The 23,083-nt window shown below is 47.9% G+C and overlaps 1 protein-coding gene across 1 annotated transcript in view; it reads left to right on the top strand.

Annotated features, from left to right (window-relative positions):
• The window catches only part of GALNT14 (polypeptide N-acetylgalactosaminyltransferase 14), a 101,655-nt gene that overhangs the window by 58,591 nt on the left and 19,981 nt on the right, over nucleotides 1-23,083 (top strand). Inside the window, exons 3-7 of the mRNA XM_086744582.1 lie at nucleotides 4,640-4,738; nucleotides 13,952-14,019; nucleotides 16,454-16,519; nucleotides 18,105-18,226; nucleotides 22,872-22,959. Coding sequence (XP_086600708.1) covers nucleotides 4,640-4,738; nucleotides 13,952-14,019; nucleotides 16,454-16,519; nucleotides 18,105-18,226; nucleotides 22,872-22,959 — 443 coding nt within the window. The remainder of the gene's footprint in view (nucleotides 1-4,639; nucleotides 4,739-13,951; nucleotides 14,020-16,453; nucleotides 16,520-18,104; nucleotides 18,227-22,871; nucleotides 22,960-23,083) is intronic.

The following is a 23,083-nucleotide window of genomic DNA, read 5'->3' as shown; positions in this document are numbered from 1 at the left end:
AGAGACCTGTGAGTGCAGTGTGGAGACCAACCCAAATACTCTTGGTTTAGATGTGTGGTGATGAGACTGCTCTCCCACGTGTTTCCAAAGAGATGAGAGGAGCCAGGAGAGAGTTGAAAGATGGCATAGCTCTGTCTGATGCAGCTGGCTGTTCGAAATAAATATGCAAAGAGTGCTTTGGAGGTGGTGAGCTGTGTTAGGGGAGAGTTTGGACTTCATGGAAAACGTTAAAAATTCAAAGCAGAGCTGCTGGCAAGTGATCACTGTTGAAGCAGAAAAGAAGTATGAGCAGAAGCCTGGCAGAGGAAGCTGGAGCAGCGGGATGAGGTTAATAATCTCTGGAGGGAAGTTAACGAGGCACAGGAGAGGGTGAGAGTGAGAGGTGGGTTTTGGGAGACATGGCACAGCTCTGTGGGTACATGATGGCAGATGTCAAGGAGAAAGCACACTCTGGATGAGCCAGGGGTGGACCAGGAGTGACTGAGGAACAGAGTCCATCTCTGTTCATACCATTAGTCTTTACCATTGTGCTATGTAGCAGTGACTCCAAGGTGGGCTTTGGTTTGGTGAAGAGCACTATGAGTTAAGCCTGCCATTTTAAACACAAAATGAGTTGAAATGTGCTGGGAATGGATGTGCGTTAACCCATCAGGAGTACTTGTAGGGATGCAGGGGTGGCTGTATGCAGAGGCGACCAGGATGTGATACCTCATTGCTCACCAGGAGCACAAGGTTGAAGCAACCCAAGAAAAAGATCATTAGAGCGAGGGACTTCGGAGGCCTGTGAGGAACACTGGAGTGTCAAAAGTTTGGGAGTTTGCAGGTGGGCTTTGTGATTCTTGTGATGAGTGGAGGGCTCCAACTGTCTGCTCCCTATCACCACAAACAAGCATGCTGTAATTTATTCCTGAGCTGTTAATGGCGTACTGGGAACATGGAGATGAGATGTGCTGCTCCTTCCACCCTGAAGGAAGTACAGCGAGCAGTCAGTCCAGGCTGGAATTTTCCAAGGGTGATTCCTGAGGTGTCTGCAGAAAGAATGCCCCTTTCATAACTTTCTGATTCTGAAATTATTTCACATTTGAATGGGAAATAACCTTAAAACAGAAAAGTGAAACTTCCCATCAAATGAAAGTTTGATTTCTGGGTTTGCAGGGGGAAATAATTATTGCTTCTCCGTCTGGATGCTCTCTTTGGGGTTTTTAGGGCAGGCCAGCCTAGCTTCTGTCTTCTTTGAGCCCTCCAGATGCTGTGAGCTGCTGGAGCAGCCCACATTGCAGGCAGTTGCCGTGCACTGCTGTGCACTTGCTGTGCTAAGATTGCTCCCCAGTCCTGATGCAAGGTTTCAGAGCATGAAACTTTAAATGACTTCAGCCAGTGAGTTTCAACACACTGCAAGTATAAACAATGCAGTTACTACTTTTTTTAAACTTTTTTTTTTAACAATCTGAAAAAAAACCAAACCCTCAAACTTTCATTAGTTTCCTGAAAATGTTGTGGGTGTTGTTTTTTTTCTTGTTGGCAATTGGGTGACCTATGAAATACATAAGCAGCACAAAACGTTTATCCAGTGACAGCCTGAGGTAGCACAGGCGGCTCTTAGCGGGTTTATTTTCATTATTACAGCAATTTTAGGGCTGCATGCTGCAATTTTCACTTGCAGTGAGGTATTAAATTGAAATTACCCCAGATGTAATTGTCATACAAAATAATTCTGGACATGCTGGATTTAATGCTTTTCCAAGCTGTGGTTTTTATTACCCAAGCAACTGCCAAAAAACCACTTGTCGTCAACAACTTACACTGAAATCTGCCTTCTGGGGAGCCAGGATGTTTAGCTGCAGTGACACTGGTGGGGGAAGGAAAAAAAAAAAAGGGACCAACTGGAGAAAATTTTGGGAGGGCTCCTGGAGGAAGAGCCCAGGGGTAAAATCCTGGGCAAAGGCAGAGTCAGGGCCACGTAGGGACCTCAGAGGAGCCCTGGCAGATGCAGCAGCTCAGCCTGACCCTTTGTGGGCTGTTTTTTTGGGGAGGCTATTCCCACCTGCAGTGCACCACTGTGCACAGAGGCGAAGCGAGGCTGAGAGGCTGGTGGGTCCTTGCCTGCTCTGTAGCAGCAGTGCAGGCATGGGTCCCGTCTTCGGGATGCAACAAGCCTGGTTAGACAGAATTCAGGGGTGAGTCGCAGAACCAGTGACCAAGCTCTGGAAGTGCTCGTATATGATATTTCAGTTTTTCCCACATGACACATTGTCTAGTTAGGCTGATGTGGTGCGTACACGTTTAAAATCAAGTTGTCTCACACGAGGAGCCTTTGTCACAGCACTGGCAGGCTCAGCCAGCGTGCAACATCCCCGTCACTCCCACTGGTGGCTGGTACAGCATGTATCCGCTGCAGCTTTATATATTAGCTCCTTAACTGTTGTAATAATGTAAGTAAAGCATTGATGACTTTGTGTTTTCCACTCTCTTTCATTCTTTTCCGGAAATAGCTTCCCTTGTTTGCTCCACACAAGCCCTCCTGATGCCATGCTGGAAGTGGGTGGAAGGACACGCATGTGGGAACGGTTAGGAGATAATGGTGTACAAATATCACAGGGAGAGCAATTGTCGTAGTCTGTCCCTGCAGCTCTGCAAAGCAAGTGAGAGCTGAGCCTGAGCATGGCAAACCAGGCATCGAGCAGCAGCAACAGTGGCTTCTTTCTCATCATATCGCGTTGGGAAAGCTCAGCTGGAGTTGGTTACTGGATGATGCAAAGGGGCCACAGTGACCCAGTCGAGCAGCTCAGGGCATGACTTGGTGCTGTTTGGTAATTCAGCAACTCTCTGCTTTTAGCATCCCCGAGATGTAACTTTGATGCATGAGGGTGTTGCCACGCAGGGCAATGACACTGAATTTTCTCCTGCATGCGGAGTGGCCATGCGACTTTAGTGTCCTTTGAGGAGGGACCTAGAATTAGAATTGGTTGAATAATGAATTTTGGGGTTGGTGACTATGCTGAAGGAACGGAATGGTAATAAGAAATTTGCTTTACTCAGGTTAAGGCAGGATTTGGGAAAGGTTTTGATGAGAGAAGGCAGCAACGAATTTAGTGTGAGCTTGCAAATATTTTGTCCCACCCAAGATGTCGGGATTTTTTTTTCCTTATCTTTGGAATTATTTCACCTGTTGCACACTCTATTTTTCCTTTCATTTTGGTCACTTTGCAAATAATTAGAAATGCAATTTCAAAATGAAAATGTGAAAAACTTCATTAGAAGGAATATCTCAAGCATTTTGGCACTTCTGAGGTGCGACATGCTGCGCTGATAGCACAAACCAGCAACATTTGTCTACTGTTACTTCTTTCCTCCTTCCCATCTCCACCTTAATTTTTCCATCTATTTTTACTTCACCTTGCAAGTACTGTGGTCCAGAGCTTTGGGGGAGCAAACTGATGTTTTGTTGAAAGAGTGGTTGCTTGGTTCTCTTTCCTGCTTCACTGGAGGTTGGTAGCGGTAGCACCTGGGCAGGGACAGAAGAGCAGGCAAGTGGTACGTGGATGGGAAGGAGCGTGATGGCTGTGATGGGAGTTCCTCAGGCTGGGCACAGGGTGCCCTCCTGCCACTGATGTGTCATCTTAAGGCCATCACAGGGGCTGACAGTGACCTGGAAAGAGCAGCGCAGATGTAAGAGGTGTATCTGGATTTCCTGAGCTAGGAATATGTTGACATCAGTCTATGAAAGCCACAAATTTCATCAGCTGAAGATCAAAGTAATTACTGGGTCTACAATGTTTCCTCCTGGGAAGGAGGCAGCAGGGGCTGTGGTTGCAGTTGTGAGTTTTCACCTTCTTCAGACTGGCTTGGAAACACTGAAATACCCATCTTCCCTGTAGTCAGGTTATGCCATTAAGGCAGAATGAATAAGGAAACAATCGATTTAGGAACAGGACTTGGCTTACCTTTCAGGAGGCTGGTGGAAATTTCAGGCTTGGGAGGTGGAAGTGAGGCAGCTCAGAGCTGGAGCTGCAATGATATTCTTACCTCTGCTGATGGCACCAGCCAGGTGAGTGCGAGAGTGCTCAGGCCCCTTCCTCAATCTCAGAAAGAAAAAACCCTCAGCACAATAACCCAGTACTTCTGGAATGACACTGAAAGCCCTGTGAAGCTCACAGAACCACCGAGGCAGCGTAAGACTTGCGGCTGGCCTTCCACAGGTGCCTCACCTGTGGTGTGAAGGACCTGTTTCTGATCCCACTGTGCTAAGGTCAGCAAGGAGTACCTTTGCTGATGGTGGCGTTGCTCTAACTAAAACAAAAAGGGAGGGTCTTTATCTTCCCAGTCCCTATTGGTGGAGGAGGCTGGTGGCACCAGGAGGGTGTGCTACCAATGGTTAGAAAGCAATGGCTGCAAGCTGGGTGCCTCCTTTCTCATCCCTTCCTATTAATGACAGTTAAGCTCTTTGCTGCTTTAATCCTCAGTGACTTACTTGCCAGCTTCTGGACTCCTTCAAAAAGGATTCACGCAGAAAAACTTTTTGTTTTGCTAGCAGCAGGAGGACCATCTACTGGTGGACGCTGCTGCCATGGTTAATGACATGAGCTCCTATTTTGAATTGCAGCCCCTGAACAGCCTTTTACTATTTCTCCCTCTCCAGGTGTACGACTCTGCACTATCGCCAGGACCTCCCACCGACCAGCGTCATCATCACCTTCCACAACGAAGCCAGGTCAACCCTGCTAAGGACGATTCGGAGGTAAGAGCTCCCAGTCTGCTCTTAAAAAAGAGTGAATGGCCTACAGATTTTCGTGAGTAAAGGCAGAGTCTGTTTGCACTTACCACAGCAATGGGATCGGATGTACCAGCTCTGGTCTCAGATGATTACTGGGGGAAATTAGCGTGAAAGCTAGTCTCTGAGAAGTAGGTTTTACAATGAGATGCTCAGGAAAGTAAGTAGCTGTGCTATCTTTGCAGTGTCTAGTACGGGGCACTCTTGAGGGAGCAGCAGAAGATTAGACAGAGTCTGGGATAAGAGCTTTTATATTCAGCTGGGTATCAGTGCTCAGCTGTATTTTGTCCTAGTCTTCTAGGGACAGCTATTATTCTGCAGATGTCTGCTCCTGTACTGCTGTTTGAGCTTCTCCAGTGACCCATTGAGTGCCAGAAAGGCTTGCTAATTGAGAAGCCTTAATGGTGCACATGCAGACTAGATTTTCAAGGATGGTTTCTATACTGCTTTGGATACACGGTGGAGCATTCTGGGCCTGTGGCCATTCCTTCATTTGTCGGTTTGGTCTTGGCTGTGTTTTGCTTTAGTGGATAGGCTAAAGGCTTTGTTATAACCACAGGATTTTGAAATTAGTGTTTAATCCCAATGCGTGCCTTGAATCTGCATATTCTATTGTAGGAAGATTTAGTGACCTTTGAGGGGTGTGTCTCCAGATCTCAGCTTGTGGTTTCCTCTGTAGTGAGCTTGGGTGTGCTCTGCTCTGTGCCGGTAGTAAGTGTTTTGCAGGGGTGTTTTGTTTCATGCCTGGACAGTGAAGGTTTGTGTCCTGCTGCAAGCCTTGTCAGTTAAACCCTAGCATCCCCAGGGACCCCTTGTCATCGTTGGTGCTGGTCAGGCTGGGGTTGCTGGCTGAGGGGAGACTTTAGCTGTGCCTTCACCGTCATGTCCTCGCTGAGCTCTTCTCTGAAAACAGCATCCTTCCTCAGGTGAATGCACTCAGTGCCACAAGTGAGTTTGACAGTCCTGAAATTGAATTCCTGCTTTGCTTTATGGTTTTGTGACCAATCCCATCTCCTTCACTTCACACTTAATAATGTATCACTGCTTTCTCTCTCTCGGGTGTGTGGATTTCAGGTGTGCATAGCACTGACACTTGATGCTGTGTACCACCTCCTCGATCCTGGACCTTCTCTTTTATTTTTACAGTACCTTGCATAGGTCTACCATTCTCCAGAACCCATTGTAACAGAGATAGCAAGGCAAAGCCAAGTGCAGTCCTCTAGCCCCTGAGGTATAGGATACTTTCAACATGGTGATGGACTTTATGTCCTAGTGGGTACGATCATGAGTGATGTTGTGACATGAGATATGTAAGACCCATTATACAGCTCTTATGCCTGGATCCTCTATGACTGGATTCATTAGAGAACTGTTCATTGCAATGATGGTAGGGTTAGAAAGACAGGTAGTTTGAATTTTTCCTTCTTCCTCTAGGATATTGTCCTCTGAAATGCCTGATTTCCAGCTATAAAAAGACTTTCTTCCTTGTTCCTTTTCTTTTCTTTGCTTGACTTGATTAGTTGGCTTTACAGCCTTCCCTACCTGGTTGCACATGATTTCTGCCACAGCTTTGCCCCGTGCACTGCTTCTCCCGCTCACGTGCTCTGGTGGTTCCAGTGCGTCTGTTTTGCCCGCAGGGAGGTTTTCCCCAGCTCTGGGACCCCTTCTGAGCCCTCCTTCCTGTAAGCTGATCTCCAAACAGTGCCAGAACCCTGTGGAGCATCTCACCAAGCTGCACCACAGAGGCAAGCCCAGGCAGTGAGGAACCAAGATGCCAGCCTTGCGATCCACCTCTCCCTGGGCTGAGATCCTGAGCTCTCCTGAGACAACCCTCCTTCTTCTGGTCCCCATGGTTTGGAGGTGGCATCCTGGCATCAGGGTTCACCGTTTTCCTCCTGGATGCAGTACTAAGAGGCTTGCTTTGATCCAACTGGCCCTAGGGGTACCAGCCCTTGGTGGCAAGTCGTGCTGGTGATATGGCTCCTGCTCTGCTCCTCTCTGGCCATGATTGTGCACATATTTGCACCTCCCTGCCTATTTTCAGACTCAGCTGAGAGCTCATCTGCGTCTTCAGCGTCTGTAGGTTAATTTGCTGTGTCTTCTGACTGCTCTGGCTTTTTTCCCCCTTGCTCAGCAAATGCTGACTTTAATTAGATCTTCTAGATAACTCTATCCCATGGTGGCTGTAACAACATGGATCATTTTCCATGGCTATTCAAAACAAACTCTGTCCTCCTGACACTGCTTTGTGCTTTTTGGAGCAATCTGTGGCCAAGTGTCTCCAAGCACTTTGAGCATAGCGGTGAGTAAAATGGGTGCCTCTTCTACCCTCTTCTCCCCAGTATATCTCCCCGGTGCACTCTTAGTATAACCCTGGTGACAGATGGACAGACTGAGGAACAGAGAGGTAATTTGTCTGTGGCTGGTGGAAGATTCTGGGTTGCAAATCTCATTTCCTGAGTTCCAGCGAGATGGGTTTTCCAGTCTAGTTGCAAAATGAACGTTCTCCCTTAACTCACATGGCAGGAGCAGGAAGCAGGGCAAAGGGACGTTGCTTGGCTTGTCCAAAGCCATGAATGACAGTGCACTGTCCTCCCAAAGGGATCACTTCTTACAGGACCCCATGTAAACACAGTGGAGTGGCAGAGGGAAATGCTGCTGAAGGCATCCCCTAGCAGGGGAGGAAGTCAGCTCTCATAGAAAGAACCATGTGCATGACGAGCAGGTGGGATTTTGCTATTCCTACGATTCTCCTAGGTGCCTGAGAGCTTTAATGCTCACCGAGTGCTGCGGCTGAGCTGTATTGCAGGCTCAGTGGGTTGCCTTCAACTCTCAGTAAGAATGTGAGCGCTCTGACCTGTGAGGCAGAGGCACCAACACACGGCCCCCACAGCACCCCTTACGCAAGTCATGTGAGTGTTTGTGGCAGTTTGTTTATGAACAATTTGCGTCATCAGGGCTATTGAGAAAAGCTAATGGACTGCATTGAATAATGAATTAATTTAAAAACTTCATGATCTTTTCTCTGACCGTTTGCCAGCTAGAAGAAAAGGAAAGGGGGAAAAAAAGAAAAGCTAAATTAATTGAATGCCCAAATCTCTGCAAATGATGTAGTCGGTGTTTGTAAATGTGTATGTAACTATGCTTGTGAATATGTAAAGTGTCCAGGCAGTATGGGCTGGGTTTCATGAGAAAGAGAAATAGAAAAGGGGAGAAGAGGCCACAAAGGAGGAGATGGTGAACAGCAAAGTAGCTCTTGAGTTTGTTGTTTGTTTTTGTTTTGTTTTTTTTTACTGTGCAGACAGTGAAGAAACTGCCATTGGGTGCTTGTTACAGCCACTCACTTTTCAAATCACCTTGGGCAAGCTTCTTATCCCCATGTGGTTCAGTTTCATGTATTTCAAACTCCAAGTGCATTAAAGGTGTTGAGAGTCTCCAACAGTATGGGGATGGGACTGTGTGAGTAAACCCAAGGAGGGAAGGCAAGAGCAAGGGAGAGAATAAGCAAAACAGAGACATTTTTAAAAAAAATACAATTTCTTCTTTCCTCTCTTTCTATCCTGTGCTAGCCTGGATATTTAGGAAGAGAATCCAGCTCATTGCCCAGCTCTAGCTGCCCAGCTCCTCCTGAGGGAGAGCTTAAGGATGTCCCCAAGGCCATAGCAGTCACTGGGAGGAGAAGGAGCAGCATGGCCAGGAAAGATGCGCTCCTCATCACCTGGGACTGGACTGGGTGTTGGGGCTCTTGACAGTGATGGGTAATAGTGCCTCCTCGTCATGTAATCCTATATGGTTAGGGGGATCTACTCCATGCCTTGCTTGTGAGAACGTCATCCCTCCTCTGCAGGCATTGGTATGCTCACATGCCAAGATGTGCCGCCACTGGGTGGGCAGCTGTGATTTCAGGGCTTGATGCGGTGTGACGTTCCCTGCTGAGGTCTGCAGGGAGCAAGGCTTGGTGCATGCCCCATCCCCAGGAGCATCCCTGGGAGCAGCGGGGAGAAAAACGGCGCCTGCCCTTGGAGGCAGAGCTGGAGGAGGCAGAACTGCAGTCAGCCTGGGGTGATGCTCTGCTCCTGGACCATCAGAGACCATCATGCTGTGACTTTCTTCAGTGAGGCAATTTTGGGAGCTTTATGGCTGGTCAGCGCTGGTGCAGGCTGGGCAGGAGAGAAGCAGAGGAGGCTGTTGTGCTGGCAGCCTGTAGGATAGAGGGTGAGACAGTCCCGCTTAATCTGCTGAGTGGTCTTTATTTATTTATTCTTCAAACTTGCAGCTAGGGAGCTCAGAACAGGAATAAGGAGACTTAATTATTTACCTCTCGCTGACAAACCAGAATACATCCTTTGGCAAAAGTCCTGATGCGAGTGCTGTGAATACAACATCAAATATTTAAGTCATTAATTATCGAGGAGAATATCATGCCTTTCATTTTCTAGTGCTCGTAAGTAAGAAACGTGACATTTTGGACAGCCAGCACTTTGCACCTTCCCATCATGCTGCTACCTTGTCTGCATCCAAACGCATCTGAGGCAGGGGAATGACGAAGCCTCGCACCTCCTTCCTTAGGCGGCGGTGGCACCGTATAGAGTCTGTGCCATAACTGAAATGAGCCTGATTAAAGAAGCAAAACCAACCCAGGTGTTGCGCAGAAACTGTATAATTAGCACTTTGTGCTGACTGGTTTTTTTATTTCTTTTTTTTTTTTTTTCTTCTTTTTGCTTAAACCCTGGACTTTTTTTTTCTTAATTTGCTAATCATCTCTCGTGGTGAGTAAGTACACAGCCCTCCATGCGCTTTTTACCTTTTGATGTTAACATAAGAGAACTCTTGAATTTCAAAGAGCTTGGTGGGTATTTGAAAGAATAAAATGTGAAAGCCGCAGTGTAATCAAAGCTCATTATGGTTATTCTTGGTGTGATGTCTCTCTTCCTACATAATTAGCCATTTTGGGTTGTTGAAGCAGTTCATTTTGGCGGGCATTTTCTCTCCGCACTCTCAGCCTGATTTTGATAATTGTGACCCTTAGCCCTTTCAGCACTTTATTGTATTCCCAAAGTTGTTGTTTTTTTTCCTTAACAAGTCCCAATATGTTGCCATGGAGAGAATTAATGGGTTCATGAGTTCCCGATGATCGATGTCCACAGTCACCTCGCTAAAGCAACTGGTATTCTGGGTGATGACAAAAACCCCCCTGACCTTTGGTTAGAAGGTCTGAATTCCTCCCTGCAAACATTTTCCGTGCCTTACATGTCAGAGTGACTTTTTCACTGGCATTTGTTTGGGAGGAAATTGTTGGATCCAATGCTTACCTCTGGGTAGGTGGAGAAGAATCCCAACAAATTGTTGAGGACAGAAGGTGGCCCTCATGATTTAAGGTGAAATTCTCCATGGTTACATCTGCATAACATCTGCTAAATCCATTGAAACAAAGAAAATTTCAGCATTAACTTTTCAAGATAATTTAGCAGTGAATCTGGTCTTATGGGGTTAAATAAACATAAGCACTTTCTGGACTAGAGGCGTGAGTTTTGATTTCGATGGTAACAGGTCTTTTGGTGATTTAAGGGAGAAAGTGTTGTGATCTCTGGCTCAACAGAACTTAAAAGCTGTTTTGATTTGTTCAAATATGCCTATCACTGCAGTATATCTACTTGTGTTTGATTTCAGGGAAAAAAAAAAATCTATAAATATCAGAGAGACTTCAAAGCACTATAATATTAATTGTCTTCTGATTTAACCCGTATAAAAGGAAAAAAAGCCATGCACACACAAAGAAGGAAAAGAAAGTATATAAAAAAAACAAAGCTGAGCAAAGGCACAAGTAATAGAAAAGCTGGCTTTGAATTTTTATAAGTGCTTTTATAGTCTGTTTGAAAAAAAAAAATCCCTATAATGTCAAAAACATGCAGGATTTGGTGCCTCTGTTTCCCATCCTCCCTGAGGAGGCCGCGGGAGGGGAGCTTATAGGCTCCTGTGTTCCCAGCGGCATGGGTGCATTATTGTGTGGTTAATGGAGCGCAGGTAGAAAATGTGTTGGAGATATGAATTCTGCTTTGCTGAAAAGCTGGCACGCTTGCTCTCGGCTGCATTGGGAAGCAAGCTGCAGTCACGGCATTGCGGCCTTTGGTGTGGATCTCTTTGTGCCTGCATCAAGTGGCCCTTAGCTTAGCGGCAATTTGGGGGCATGCAGGTGTCTGTGCGCAGACTTGCAAGGGCAGTAACAAGCTCAAAGCCTGCTGAAACCAGTGGCCATCAGGTCCCTTAGAGCCGTGGTAGACTCAGCCTTTGGACCACCCTTACCAGGGCTTTGTTCACTCAGGATTTGGGAAAGTGTTGCGCGGTGAGTGAGTCCCATAAAGGAAGTGATGGGAGAGGGCTGTGATGGTGCGGGGTGAGGCTGTTTTTCGTGTCAGGGGATGCTGCGTCACCCATGGCAGTGTCTGTCATTAGACCCATGGAAGGATGATGGTTGTTGTAGGTTCATGGAGCTGGGGCAAGCCTTGGAGAGGTCCCTCCCTCGTCAGCCCTCACACTGACTTTTTCCCCCCTGCTCTGGTCAATCTTCTGCATCCCACAAGTGGCCATCGTTGGCACTCAGGAGACATCTTCCCTGATTTAGGGAGGGGCAAGCAGAGGCACAGCATTGGCAGCAAACACCTTGCCCTGGGAAGAACCTGGGAAGAGCCTGAAGCTGAGTCAAGACTGGGCTGTGCATCTTCCTAGCCCAGCACCTTGAAAATGGCCCATGCTGGATTTTCTTCCGTAAGAGGTGCCCTGAGGGGAATTCCTCTAAGTCCCTGAGTACTGCTGTGAGCCTAGGTCTGAGTTTACAGCTCAGTGCAGTAGTTTTGGCTGAGTTATTCTTGCCGGTACCAGCAAAAGCAGAATCAGCCCCATTGTGACTGCCTTCTTGTAGAGTTAAGCCCTGCATTGCACTTCTGGCAGGCGAATCTATAGGGGAGACCGGGCAGAGGCAGGCTTTGAATATTCAAGTTGCCTGCTGCCTCCTCCTCTCCCGCTCTCGGTGGGTTATTTATTTATTTTGTTGGCTTTTTTACAAGTCTGTTTCTCTCCTGCAGGTTTCACCAAGTTAGGTTTCCAGGCAATCAGCGCTTGTTAAATATTCCACTGAGCATGATATTGCTCTCCTGTCTCCCTGTACTGATGCTCAGCTGCGGTAATTTGCTGAACTCAGCTCTTGTATATGGGGATTTTTTAAAAATAACAAACCTATTAATAATAATAATTAAAAAACACTTGACAGGTGGGAACAGCGCATCTAAATTGCTCTGTGTGCCCCAGCTGGAGGAGGGGTGTTCAGGCACTTTTTCTAATACTTTGCGCAGGCTGCGGGTGCTGGTGAGATCGTGTTGTCTAAGCCTGCGTGGTGCAAGCTGTAGTGATGCTGGGGTTGCCACAGCAGCTTCTGGCTGTAGGGCTCCCACAGAGTCTGTTGCTTAAGGGACAGAGGCTTTCTCTTCCTCTCCACTCCAACCTTAATGTGCAAGGCATCTGAAGCAGGGGGAGGAAAACATGGCTTTTGCCAAGATCCTGAAACTGGAGGAGGCAGGGATTGTGTTCCTAGGGGAAGTAATTCTTGGAAGTGATTTTTGAGGAGCTCCACAAAGGAGGTGCCAGCCTTACCTCTGGTCTGAGATAAACCGCACCTTTTTTTCAGGATTTCTGCTGTTGAAAAAAAGAAAAACAAAACATGGAGGGAGGGATGTCCTGTTGTTCTTCCAAAAAAAATCCAGCTCAACTCTTTCTCTCTGGAGAGTTGTAATTCCGGCACTTGGTGGGGTGAGGGTACACCAGCGCAGGCAGCAGGGACCTGGCGATAGGCATAGATAATCCAAGCCCTCCTGGATGGAGTGGGCTTACAGTTTCTCATCAAGTTTTCATCAGAGAAATGCAGCTCTTTGACTGAATGTCCTCAGATATCTGGGGGTGATGCCGTGAGATCCTTCCAGGTTCCTCCCAGCTAGGCTACTGGCTCTGGAGCACTGAGGTCCGTCGGGGATCCTGCCCTTCAGAGCCTTTTTGACTGGGGTGTGTGCCAGGGGTGTGGTTTTCCAGACTTCCAGGCTTTTTGCCAGAGCTTTGGGAGCTTGAGACACCGGGGAAACCTGTCAATCCAGAGGTGTCAGGGGCTCTAAGACTGTTAGCCCGCAGGATGTCTGCCCTCTTATGCCAGTGGGAGGTTTGAAGGCTTTTTCTAACCCAGACAAGAAGGCAGACCCAGGTGTGAAATTTGAGGGGATTTTAAATCCTATGTGAAATGGGAATCACGCTCAGGATGAAAGCAAAGAAGTTTAAATTCTGGAAAAGCCCGTATAACACAACTGGCATTATCAAAGCCACAAAGCACTTAGGAGATTTTTGGGATGCTCTGGGATTTCTGCTTCAAGAAGTCAGCCTTGACCCTCTGCTGGGGCAGGACTTTAAGCACATGTAATTCTGCCGACCTCCGCACCAGGTGTGGAAGAGGAAGAACAGGTCTAGACTTCTTAATAATAATTAAAAAACCCTTGGCAGCATAATGAAGGGAAGATCGTAGCTTTCAGCCATGTTTCACAGTGTCTGTCCACCTGGAGGGAGCTGTGAACCACGTCCTCCAGCCTCTGTCTTTCATTAAATAGGCGGGCTGCAACCCTGCTCTTATCCTCTCGGCAGTCTCTGAAACACAATCAGCTTGCGGATAAAAACACGAGTTGTCCTGCCACGGCTGTGAGCTCTGTAAAGATGGGTTTGAGCTGGGTAATTTTCTCTGTGTTGGCCCTGCTGTCAGTGGGCACCGTATCATTAGCCCCAGGAGAGGTGGCAGGGTGACGGCAGCTTTGCTGTAAGCCCTGTTAGGAAACACGGTGCTATATGCGTGTTGCAGAAAAGCCGCTTTCTCCTGGCTTTACGTGGTGCTCTGCTTTTGCTCACAATGTGGGAATCTCAGCTATTTCCCAGGAATCCCAGGTGCTCAGCTCTTAGGCTACAGGGAACTGATAGCTGGGCACTGTAGGGTGGTGGAGGGCGGTTTCTGGGTCTTATCTAGTATATCCTTTCTGGGAATCCAAGCCTGGTCTTCTGTGCTTTGGCAGATCAGTTCCCAGGCTTTGCTGCCCCATTTGCTGGGTTGTTGGGTTGGTCAAGCACTGTCATGGATTTTTTCTCTTCATTCTTTAGCGTGCTGAACCGCACCCCAGTGCACCTCGTCCATGAAATCATACTAGTGGATGACTTCAGTGATGATCGTAAGTGACCCTTTCTGTGTTAAAAACGAGGGGCCAAACCCAAATAGCCTGTGAGAGACTGGGATTTATGCAGAGAAGGGGGAAGAGTTTGTCGAAGTGATAGGAAATGTAAAGATTTGTAGGTGCAGAGGGCAAACCCCGTTGTGCCAAGTTTTCATCGCTGCATGGAGAATTCATATTCCAAACGATTAAACCTCATCTTATTAAATAATACAAGAAAATGCAAGGCCAAATAATTTTTATGCCCAGTAGATATGAATCCAGTCCTTACCTGGCTGTATCCTGCCGCAGCCATGATGTGTTTAATCTGGTTTTCAGCTGCAGCCAGGAGCAATTCTGATTTGACATCACTGGAATTGTGCAGGATAATGATAGTCTGACTCTCCTGATGTATGCCTACATTCTGCATACCTTTACGTAGTGGCCAGCAACTCGATTGATTTTTTTTTTTTTTTTCACCCATGTAAAGAGGATTTCCTGCATGGGCTGCCCATTTCTGAGATGCATTGTAAATAGTTCTGTACGCCACAGGCATCTAGGTGCTGAGAGTAAGTTCTTAAAAAAACTGTCTCAAGCATAAAAGGGATGATAAAATACACCTAGGCTGAGAGGTCCATAGCACTTAGATTTCAAGGAGCTGCAAAACATAGCCATTTACTAGGAAACATGAAATCAAAGTCAGAGAGGTTTTTGGTTTTGTTTTTTTTTTTTTTAAAAAAAAAGGATCTACGCTTTGCTCTTGAATGTTCTAAATAGGCAATGCCTCAGAGAAAATCAGGGACAGATTTTCACATGAGACCCACTTCTCAGCATCGATGCCTCCCTGGGGAATTGCTGAAGCCAGGGGAAGGGTCTGTAGGGATTACTCTGAGCTTTGGAGTGAATCCAGTGCATGGGGGCCAGGCTAGACAAAGCTGGGGACCGGCAGAGCGGCTGTGACGGAGAAAAGGAGCAGATGCAGGGATTCGAGCTGCCCTGGCGTACAGCTGAGCAGACTTTTTGAAGGGTGGAGGAAGGAAATGCCGGTTATTTGGCTAAATAGAGAAAGCGCTTGCCTTCCTGAAGGGAGAAAGGTTTGTAGAAATGTGGCTCCCCTGTCGCAGTGTGCCCAGTAGCATGAGCTGGGGAGAAGGAGCAGGGCGGGTTTCAACTCATCGCAGGGCACCACGGGGGAGCCTGTTTCCCGTGTAAATTAGAGCAGCCCCTCCACTACTCGAAATCAGTGCTTCTCAGCTGTCCTACATCTCCTTTCCTGTGATAGTCTGAGTCTACTGGCATCTAGTCTGCATACATTTACATAAAATAGAAATATTTGCATAATATGCTATGCACACATAGTCAGTTTTTTCCCTACAACCCACCTCAAGCAACTGGTGCTTCTATCTCATGCCCAGTTGTGTCTCATTTCTCACCTCTGTCCGCCTGCTGACCTTTTCTTCACTGGGATGGAGTTGTTCTGCATGTGGGTTCTTGCTCTTCCCAGCAAATTTCCATTGTAGGTCTGTAGCCAGCCCCTGCCACCTCTGCTGTGCTAGTCAGCACGGAGCAACGCAGCTCTGTACCCGAGTTGTTTTGGATACTAGTATGGTTATGTCTCTTGTTAACAAAGATTGCTAGAGGGAATGAAAGCACTCAGAGATGCATGTGGGTAGCAGGGATGGGGCACACATATGTGGTTTTAGTGCAGAGGAAGAAGAGGCAGAGTGGTGAGAGGCACGAAGGGGTTGCAGAGATCACGGCGTGGGCATGTGGAGGTAGAGGGGGCTGTGCTGGGTGCACCTGCCTGCAGACCCAGCTGTTGCTGGGAGAAATCTGCGTGAGGAGGGATGCCAGGGCTGCAGGCAGCGCCAGGGCAAGAGCAATGGTAGCAACTGCATGTGGGACTGTAGGACATCCCTAGCTCAGGTATGGGTGGCTGTGGGGCCTCTCTGTCCCATGGAGCTGGTGCTGCCCAGGGCAGGAGGAGCCTCCAGCTGCTCCATGGGGCTCTCTTTGACCATCCCTTTGTCCTCGCTCAGGGCTTGCAGGCCACCTCGGGAGGCTCCTGCCCAGCCAGGAAGACATGCATCAAACAGTTCATGTGTTGCTTTGCAGCTACAACATATAGTCATTTGCATTAATGTGAAAAAAGTCAGATTCTGACTCCAACCATAGCTCTTCTGCACTGACCTTACAGTGTAATTCAGCTGTTCATGGTGTAAATCCACTGGGTTTACACTAGTTTCATGAAAATTGCTGCTCTACCACTCCTGATTTATGTTGTGTGAGCTGAGGGCTAAAACCAATGTTCCCCAGCAGTGCCATCCCCCTAACAAGCCCACCAGCCAGTCCATGACGGGGTCCTCCCTGCTCCCAGTTTCCCCTGGGACCATTTCTGCTGCCAGAGCCACCATGAGGGCTGAGGGTGACATGTCCTCCCTTTGTGTTTCCCAAGCTGATGACTGCCGCTTGTTGGGCAAGCTCCCCAAGGTGAAGTGCTTGCGGAACGGACGGCGAGAAGGTAAGAGCTGCCTGCCCACCACCCAAGTGGGAAACCCAAATGTTGCATGGCATGAGAGTGACGGAGCGGTGAGGATCCTCAGTGGAGTGAGTGACAAGGGAGGTCAGCAGCTCCCGGAGATGGGGTGCCCTGATAAAAGGAGACAAGATAAAGGGCTGAAAGTTGAAATAGATTCCCCTCCTTTTGCTGAAAAAGATGGGACTATTAAGATATCCAATGAGGCTCAGCTGTAGCTTATTAGCCAGAAAATTAGAACAGGCAAAACAAAGCCCTGGGTCTTATTTTTAAAGATGTTTGCTCTAATGAAAGAAAGGAGATGTGCTCCTGCTCCTTCTGTGGGATTTTTTTTTTTTTTTAATAATTATACTTGAAAGATTTAGAAGGGCTATATGGAGGACAAATGTATGCCCAACTGAGCTGCTGCTGGCAACCTTTTGAGACATTTTCCAGCTCCCCATAGTCTGAATGGGTGTTTTCAAGTCCTGCTTTGCAGTATTAGGAAAACAAAAAACAAATAAGTTTTTTCATGCTTAAAATCCAGGGCATGAGTCCAGGTGTGTATCAGGTTGGGGAGACTGAGGAGCAGAAAGGATTTGTCTGTGGATTCTTTCTGCAGAAGATTTCAGCTCCGCAGGTCTGCTGCCAGGGTGGCATAACCCCTCTGAGGGTGTAAGAGACATGTCTGTGTTGGCAAGAGGGTAGGGGAGGTCTCCATACGTCTACACCTCTACATCTTCTTCTTGCCCCTCTGTCCTGTGTTATTGGGGTATGTATACACTTGTCGTAGCACTGGATGGACCCAGAGGTGTTGGTACTCTATAAAGCAGTTGGGATTTGGGAACCCAGCCTGGAGGGTTTACCTCAGTTTACCTCATCACTGAAGCTGCGTCCTTCAGGACCTGCCAGGATTTGGGGAGGGCTGGGGTGGATATAGCAGACTGTGCCTACCCACAAGATCTTAGAAGCTGCAGAGGGAGATACAGGGACAACTTGCGTTGCAGGAGGCGACCTCAGCAAACTCTGGATTGCTCCAGGCTTTGTTCTTCTTTATTAAGAAGCTCTGCTTCCCTTGAGCAACCTGTGTGTCCTCCTGTTTGCCAACCAACCATCTCCTTTCTTAGGCTGCAGTTCACTTGAGCATTGGCCCCAAGCAGGAGTGGTGTTGACTCCTGTCTAAACAGACAGTTTCCCACAGAAAACCCACCATCAACTCCCTGGGGCCATTCCCCACTGACTTAGGTCTACATTAGATTTATTACCGGCAGAGGATTATGGAAGCATTTTGAGTCTTGTTTTGCCCCAGAAGGTGACAGCAGAAATAATTGCACAAATTAAGGATTGGCATAAATGCCATAAATCATTAATCTAGGTGGAGCCATTTATTTGCTTTGGTGACCTTGAGAAATGGTTGGCATGCCTTGCAGCCCCGGGAAGGAGGCAATGAACCTGAGCCATGTTTTATCCAAATGGAATTTAGATAGGTCAAAACCCAGGGGATATGCGACTGCAGGAGACCATGTTGGAGGAGCCTGGGGACGTTGCCCAGCTGTCTGGGTGGCAGCTGACATGGTGTGTCCCTGCACAGGTCTGATCCGGTCCCGAATCCGAGGGGCAGATGTGGCACAAGCAGGAGTCCTGACCTTCCTTGACAGTCACTGCGAGGTGAATAAGGACTGGCTGCTCCCTCTGCTGCAGAGGATCAAAGAGGTGAGTGCTCCCGAGAGCCCAGGGCCACCTTCAGGGGATGCATCGCTGATGTCCACCTCCTCTTCCCTCTTAATGGGCATGACTGCACAACCATAACTGTCTGCAGGCAGGCATCTGAGTAAGAAAGCTATGAGCTTTTGGGGTGCAAAGCGGCCTTGTCTGGTATTCCTCCACCCAACAAGCAGGTGCGGTTATCTCTGTGACTGGGCGAGTGTATGGGTGGGTGGGGCCAGGTGCCTCCTAGGGCAGCAAGACTCTAACCGGCAAGCACAGAATCATAGAATCTTTAAGGCTGGAAAACAGTCCAAGATCATCAAGTCTAACCGTCAACCTAACACCACCATGCCTACTAAACCACAGGTTGAGTGGTGAAAGGGGAATAGGTGGGCAGTGCTCCAGCAGAGTTTTTAATTAGGCTTCTGTAAAATGCTCAGTGCTGATGATTTAAGGGAGTGACGGCTCCTTGAATAGGGGCCGAATTTAATTTCATGCAAATTAAGGGCTAATAAATTGATTTAATAGGATTTAAATTCTGCTGATTTTGGAGCAGACAATGACATTTGCCTTTTGCCGATGGTGACTCTCTCGCCAGAAGTGTATATGGAAGCTCCCGGTGCCTCGTCACTCAAGTTAGAGGGAGCTCTGTGCCAGTGACCCGCTGGCATGGTGCAAGGGATGAAGCCTTCAGCTCTGTTGCGGACGTATGGTCCTTTCCCTTCGCTGTGCCTCATTCCCCCACCCTTGCTACACCCCTGATTGCTGGTATTTATTACTTAGTAATTTTAAAACTACTGAATTATGTTGAAATAGGGGCAGCTGAGGAGCAAGGGGAAGCCAAGGCAGTGGGTTATGCTTGGCTGGTGTTCACGGTGCCCCTCATCCAAGGCATCCTGCTTTTCACACCTCCATACGTGACAGCTGTGCTGGCTGGGCTGTGTGTCCCCTGTGTGCTGCAGCGATGGGACAAGAGGAAGGGGGGACACAGCGCCAGGTCAGGCCCCTTCACGGTGGGCAAGGGCAGTTGGTGCTGTTGGCACTTCTAGTGCAGCCAGCGCTCGAGAGGTCCCAGCCTCGGTTTGCAGGCTGGGCCGCAGTGCTGCTGATAAACGGTCATATAATGAAAATGGCCTTTTCATATTATTGATCGCAGCTCTGCTGGAATTAGGAGAACACATGCTGTGATACCCAACTTGAGCGTTGTAGCTGGCCTGCCCCAGGGTGGGGTTCACCACTAAACTTTACTGCATCCGTTGTTTCTCTGAGCGTTTTTAAGGCAGGCATTCCTCATTCTTTGCTGAAGCCCTGCTGTATTTCAGTGAGGAATATTCAGAGCAACTGTGTCTTTCCCAGGCAGAGCTTCTAACGTGTTTTGGCAGGAGAAGGGAAGCGGTGGTGGCAGGAAGGGGCAGGCAGAGTTGCTTTCTGGTGCAGCTCCGGGACTGTGCCCCACATTCGGGGCCTGTGGGGTAGGTGACTGTGGATGTTGCATGCAGCATCGCTGTAGCAGTTTCACTGCATTGTGATCTGAATATAGCAGCAAATGCACACGTCACCGCCATGAACTTTTTATTTGCTCTTCTGGGTTAAATCTTTCTCTGGCTGGACGTAAAGCAGTCTGTGAGCTTGCACTGCTGCTCATGTTGCTCTTACCCTGCCCAGCGTCTTGCAGCCCAGCTGAAAGGCAGCAAGGGAGACTTACTACAAGGAGTGTTGAGGAACTGGCAAACCAAGCGGGATTGTGCTTGCTTGTTCTTTAACTGCTTGCAAAAGCTGCAGGTTAAGGACAGGGGGTCCTCGGTTTCCTTCTTCCCAGGCCCACCGGACCCATCCTTTCCATCAGGGTTAAAATATTGATCAATAAAGTGTATGAAATGTTACTGCTGCCACCTTCAGGCTCTGCTAAAGAGATGGCTTCCTTGTCTGACCGCTGCGTAGAAAGAGCATTTTCTTACTGTGATACTCCTAGGAAAAGTCTGCTTTGAGAGAATGTGATTTAAGTTTTCAAGCAAAGGAGCAATGAGGGGCTCTCACTACCACCAGCCATCCTGTGCATTGCTTCTCTTTTATTTTCTCGGGCAGAGCAGCTGTTCCTGCAGCTTTCCATGGTGGGAAACGCTGGATGAAGCCTGTGTGTGCCCCCTTGCGCGTGCATGGACGTGGACATGGGAAGGTGCACCTTCAGCACCCCACGTCAAACTTTCCCGGCAGCTGATGGCACCCCTCCCCAGGCCCATGCTCCCTTTCGGGTGTGCGTGCCTGGCATGTAGGTTTGGAAACAAGCAGGACTAGAAAGTCTAAGAGCAAGTGAAAGGGTGTGGGGGGAAGAGAGGGATCTGGGGAGTCTCAGACTTGTGCCTTGGAGGGTGCGTGTCCCAGGGAGCAGCAGCAACCGTGGGTGTTTTGCGTCAGCGTGTTTACGAGCGTATGGCTGTGAGAGTGTGGGCACGGGCTCTTGTTTTCACTTATGGAACAAATATCTCTAAAGCCATTAACGGTGCATTTCGACTGAATAACTTTTCTAAAAATGTAATTATCCAGCCCAAGGCATTTTTACAGTATGACTCAATGAGCTCGCTCCAAAACTGGATTTGCAAATGGCACTGGGATGAACAGGGTAGTGACCCACCCACACCCCCCTTCCAGCTCAAGCATCTCCCCCAGCTTGGTGCTCTCCTGCGGCAGGGGGAGGCAGGTGAGGGACAGCCTGGCCCTCTCACCTTGCCTGGTGCTGCTGTGGGGCCAGAGGAGCAACCATGCCCTGTTTTGTTGTCCATTACAAGGTCATGATGTAGAGTTTGGGAGACAAGCTGGAACCAAGGTCCTCTTCCAAGGTTAACGCATTATCTTCAGGACCATTTTCAGAGTTTTTTCCTGTTGATTTAGCTCCATAATTTGGTTTGTTTGAGAGGTGTATTGGAGAAATGCATTATCGGTTTTTTGAGAACTTCATGTGAAAGGGATTGAAGATTTGGCTGTTTTTCATACTAAATGACCCTGGTATGGGAGAGTATCAAAAAACCAGAAAGGTGAAGCTGCCTAGAATAAGGTCTGGTGCTCAACTCAAAATAAATCATAGCAGCAGCACTGTGCTCTTGAGCATGTCGTGCTTTTCTCTTGAGGGTCAGAGAGACCTTCATGAAAGCTGAGTAAATATAAATGTCCCCACGACATGGCAGGGAAAGTGAGGGAGGGAGAAGGTGGCACTGCTGAAAGCTGCCAGCACTCTGTAGTAATGCATTCAGCCAAGAGGTAAAGGGGATTTTATTGCAAGAAGTTGTGCTGTGCAATGAGTATAGACGTGGAGTTGAAACTGGGGATGAGTGTGAACTAGTTAGAAGTGCTTACCAGTAAGATGCTTGAGAAAAAAATTTTGAATGACTAGCTATGATCCTTTCCCTGCAGTGTTCAGCATGCAAAGCAGATGCTTTGCCTAAAACTTTTCCTCTGCCCTCAGGCAACTAAAGGATGCTTGGGTATACTGAGCTGCGGCATTCTGAGGGGCACTACTCGGCAGCTACGATGGGTTTGAAAGGCTCATCGTGCTTGGACGTGACTTGCATTGTATGTAGGTACAGCAGACCTTACTCTATCAGTGGGTCGTTTGACTCACAAAAAGTCACATTAAGACTCCTGATTTGCCACTGTTACAGAAATACCAGTTATTTGTCGTGCTCATTTGGAAAACCTGAGCTCTAGTCCAGCTCTGGCTGGTGGCCTGTGGTTGCTTCTTCCTACAGCAGCATTTGAATATTTCTTTGTTAGGACTGAATTCTAAAACAAAATCTTTTCCGAGTGAGGGAGCATCCCGTGTATGCTCAGTTGCTTTCCTTTGCATAGCTGTGAAAAACGATTTGATCTGGTGAGGGTAAAAGCTTGAAGTTTGAGCTATAATTGGACTTTGGGATTTTTGAAAAGAAAAAGGGAGATAAGAGACCAGTCAAAGCTGTCAGAGTCTCTTCCTCCTGTAGATATTTTTGTTCATAACTGTTTGTGTAATCTCTTTGCCCATAATAAGATGTTAATTAAATCACCACCAACTATTTAAAATAATTGGCATCTTTTTTTTTTTTAACCCTTTCACACCTTTGGCAAAACTCTAATTGTATCCCCGCAGTTTGTGCATTTAAAAAAATGCCTGTATTTAAGCTGCTTGACTTCCTCTGTTGTTTCTACTGCCTGTTTGTTGCCTGACTTCTGAGATCCAGTAAAAAGTATTGAAGGGAGGCTAAAGGGGAATACATTAGTGAATTTGCAAAAAGCAGATGGAGCTTTGCATCCAGCTGAGTTTGCTGCTGAGTACACACACAGCCTGTGGAAGGAGAGACTGTGGGTGAAGCCAAAGCCGGTGAGAGACACTAGCTCAGCAGCCTAGCAGCACACAGTCCTCTTTCCCAGGGGAGATCATGCCTGCCTTCCCAGGCTCCCAGCAATACATCTGTCACTTGGTGCTGCTGCCATTAATTCCTTGGTTCAACTGATACGATGGCTGAGGAGGAGGCAGCAGTGATGGACGCTTGTCCCCAAAAAACCTGAATTGACACCAAAATTACCAGCCACCTGATGTCTCCAGGAGTTTAGCGCACCCCTTGACCAGTTTGAGTGGTGAGATCTGAAGTCATGGGTTGTTTCACTTCTGCTTTTCCAGGATCCTACCCGAGTGGTCAGCCCCGTTATTGACATCATCAACTTGGACACTTTTGCCTATGTGGCAGCTTCCTCGGACCTGAGAGGAGGTAGGTCCAATCTGTGTGCATGCCCTGTGGGCGTCCATCCCATGGGTGTGGGTGTGCAACGGCCTGAGGAGCTGGTGGCTTTGCACCACCCTATTGGCTTCCGTTATCTTGCAGAAAGCTCATT

This window comes from Chlamydotis macqueenii, chromosome 3 (assembly GCF_036417535.1).
Source record: "Chlamydotis macqueenii isolate bChlMac1 chromosome 3, bChlMac1.mat, whole genome shotgun sequence".
Taxonomy (NCBI): domain Eukaryota; kingdom Metazoa; phylum Chordata; class Aves; order Otidiformes; family Otididae; genus Chlamydotis; species Chlamydotis macqueenii.
The sequence above is the reverse complement of the archived record's forward strand: the minus strand, read 5'-3'. Positions and strand labels throughout refer to the sequence as shown.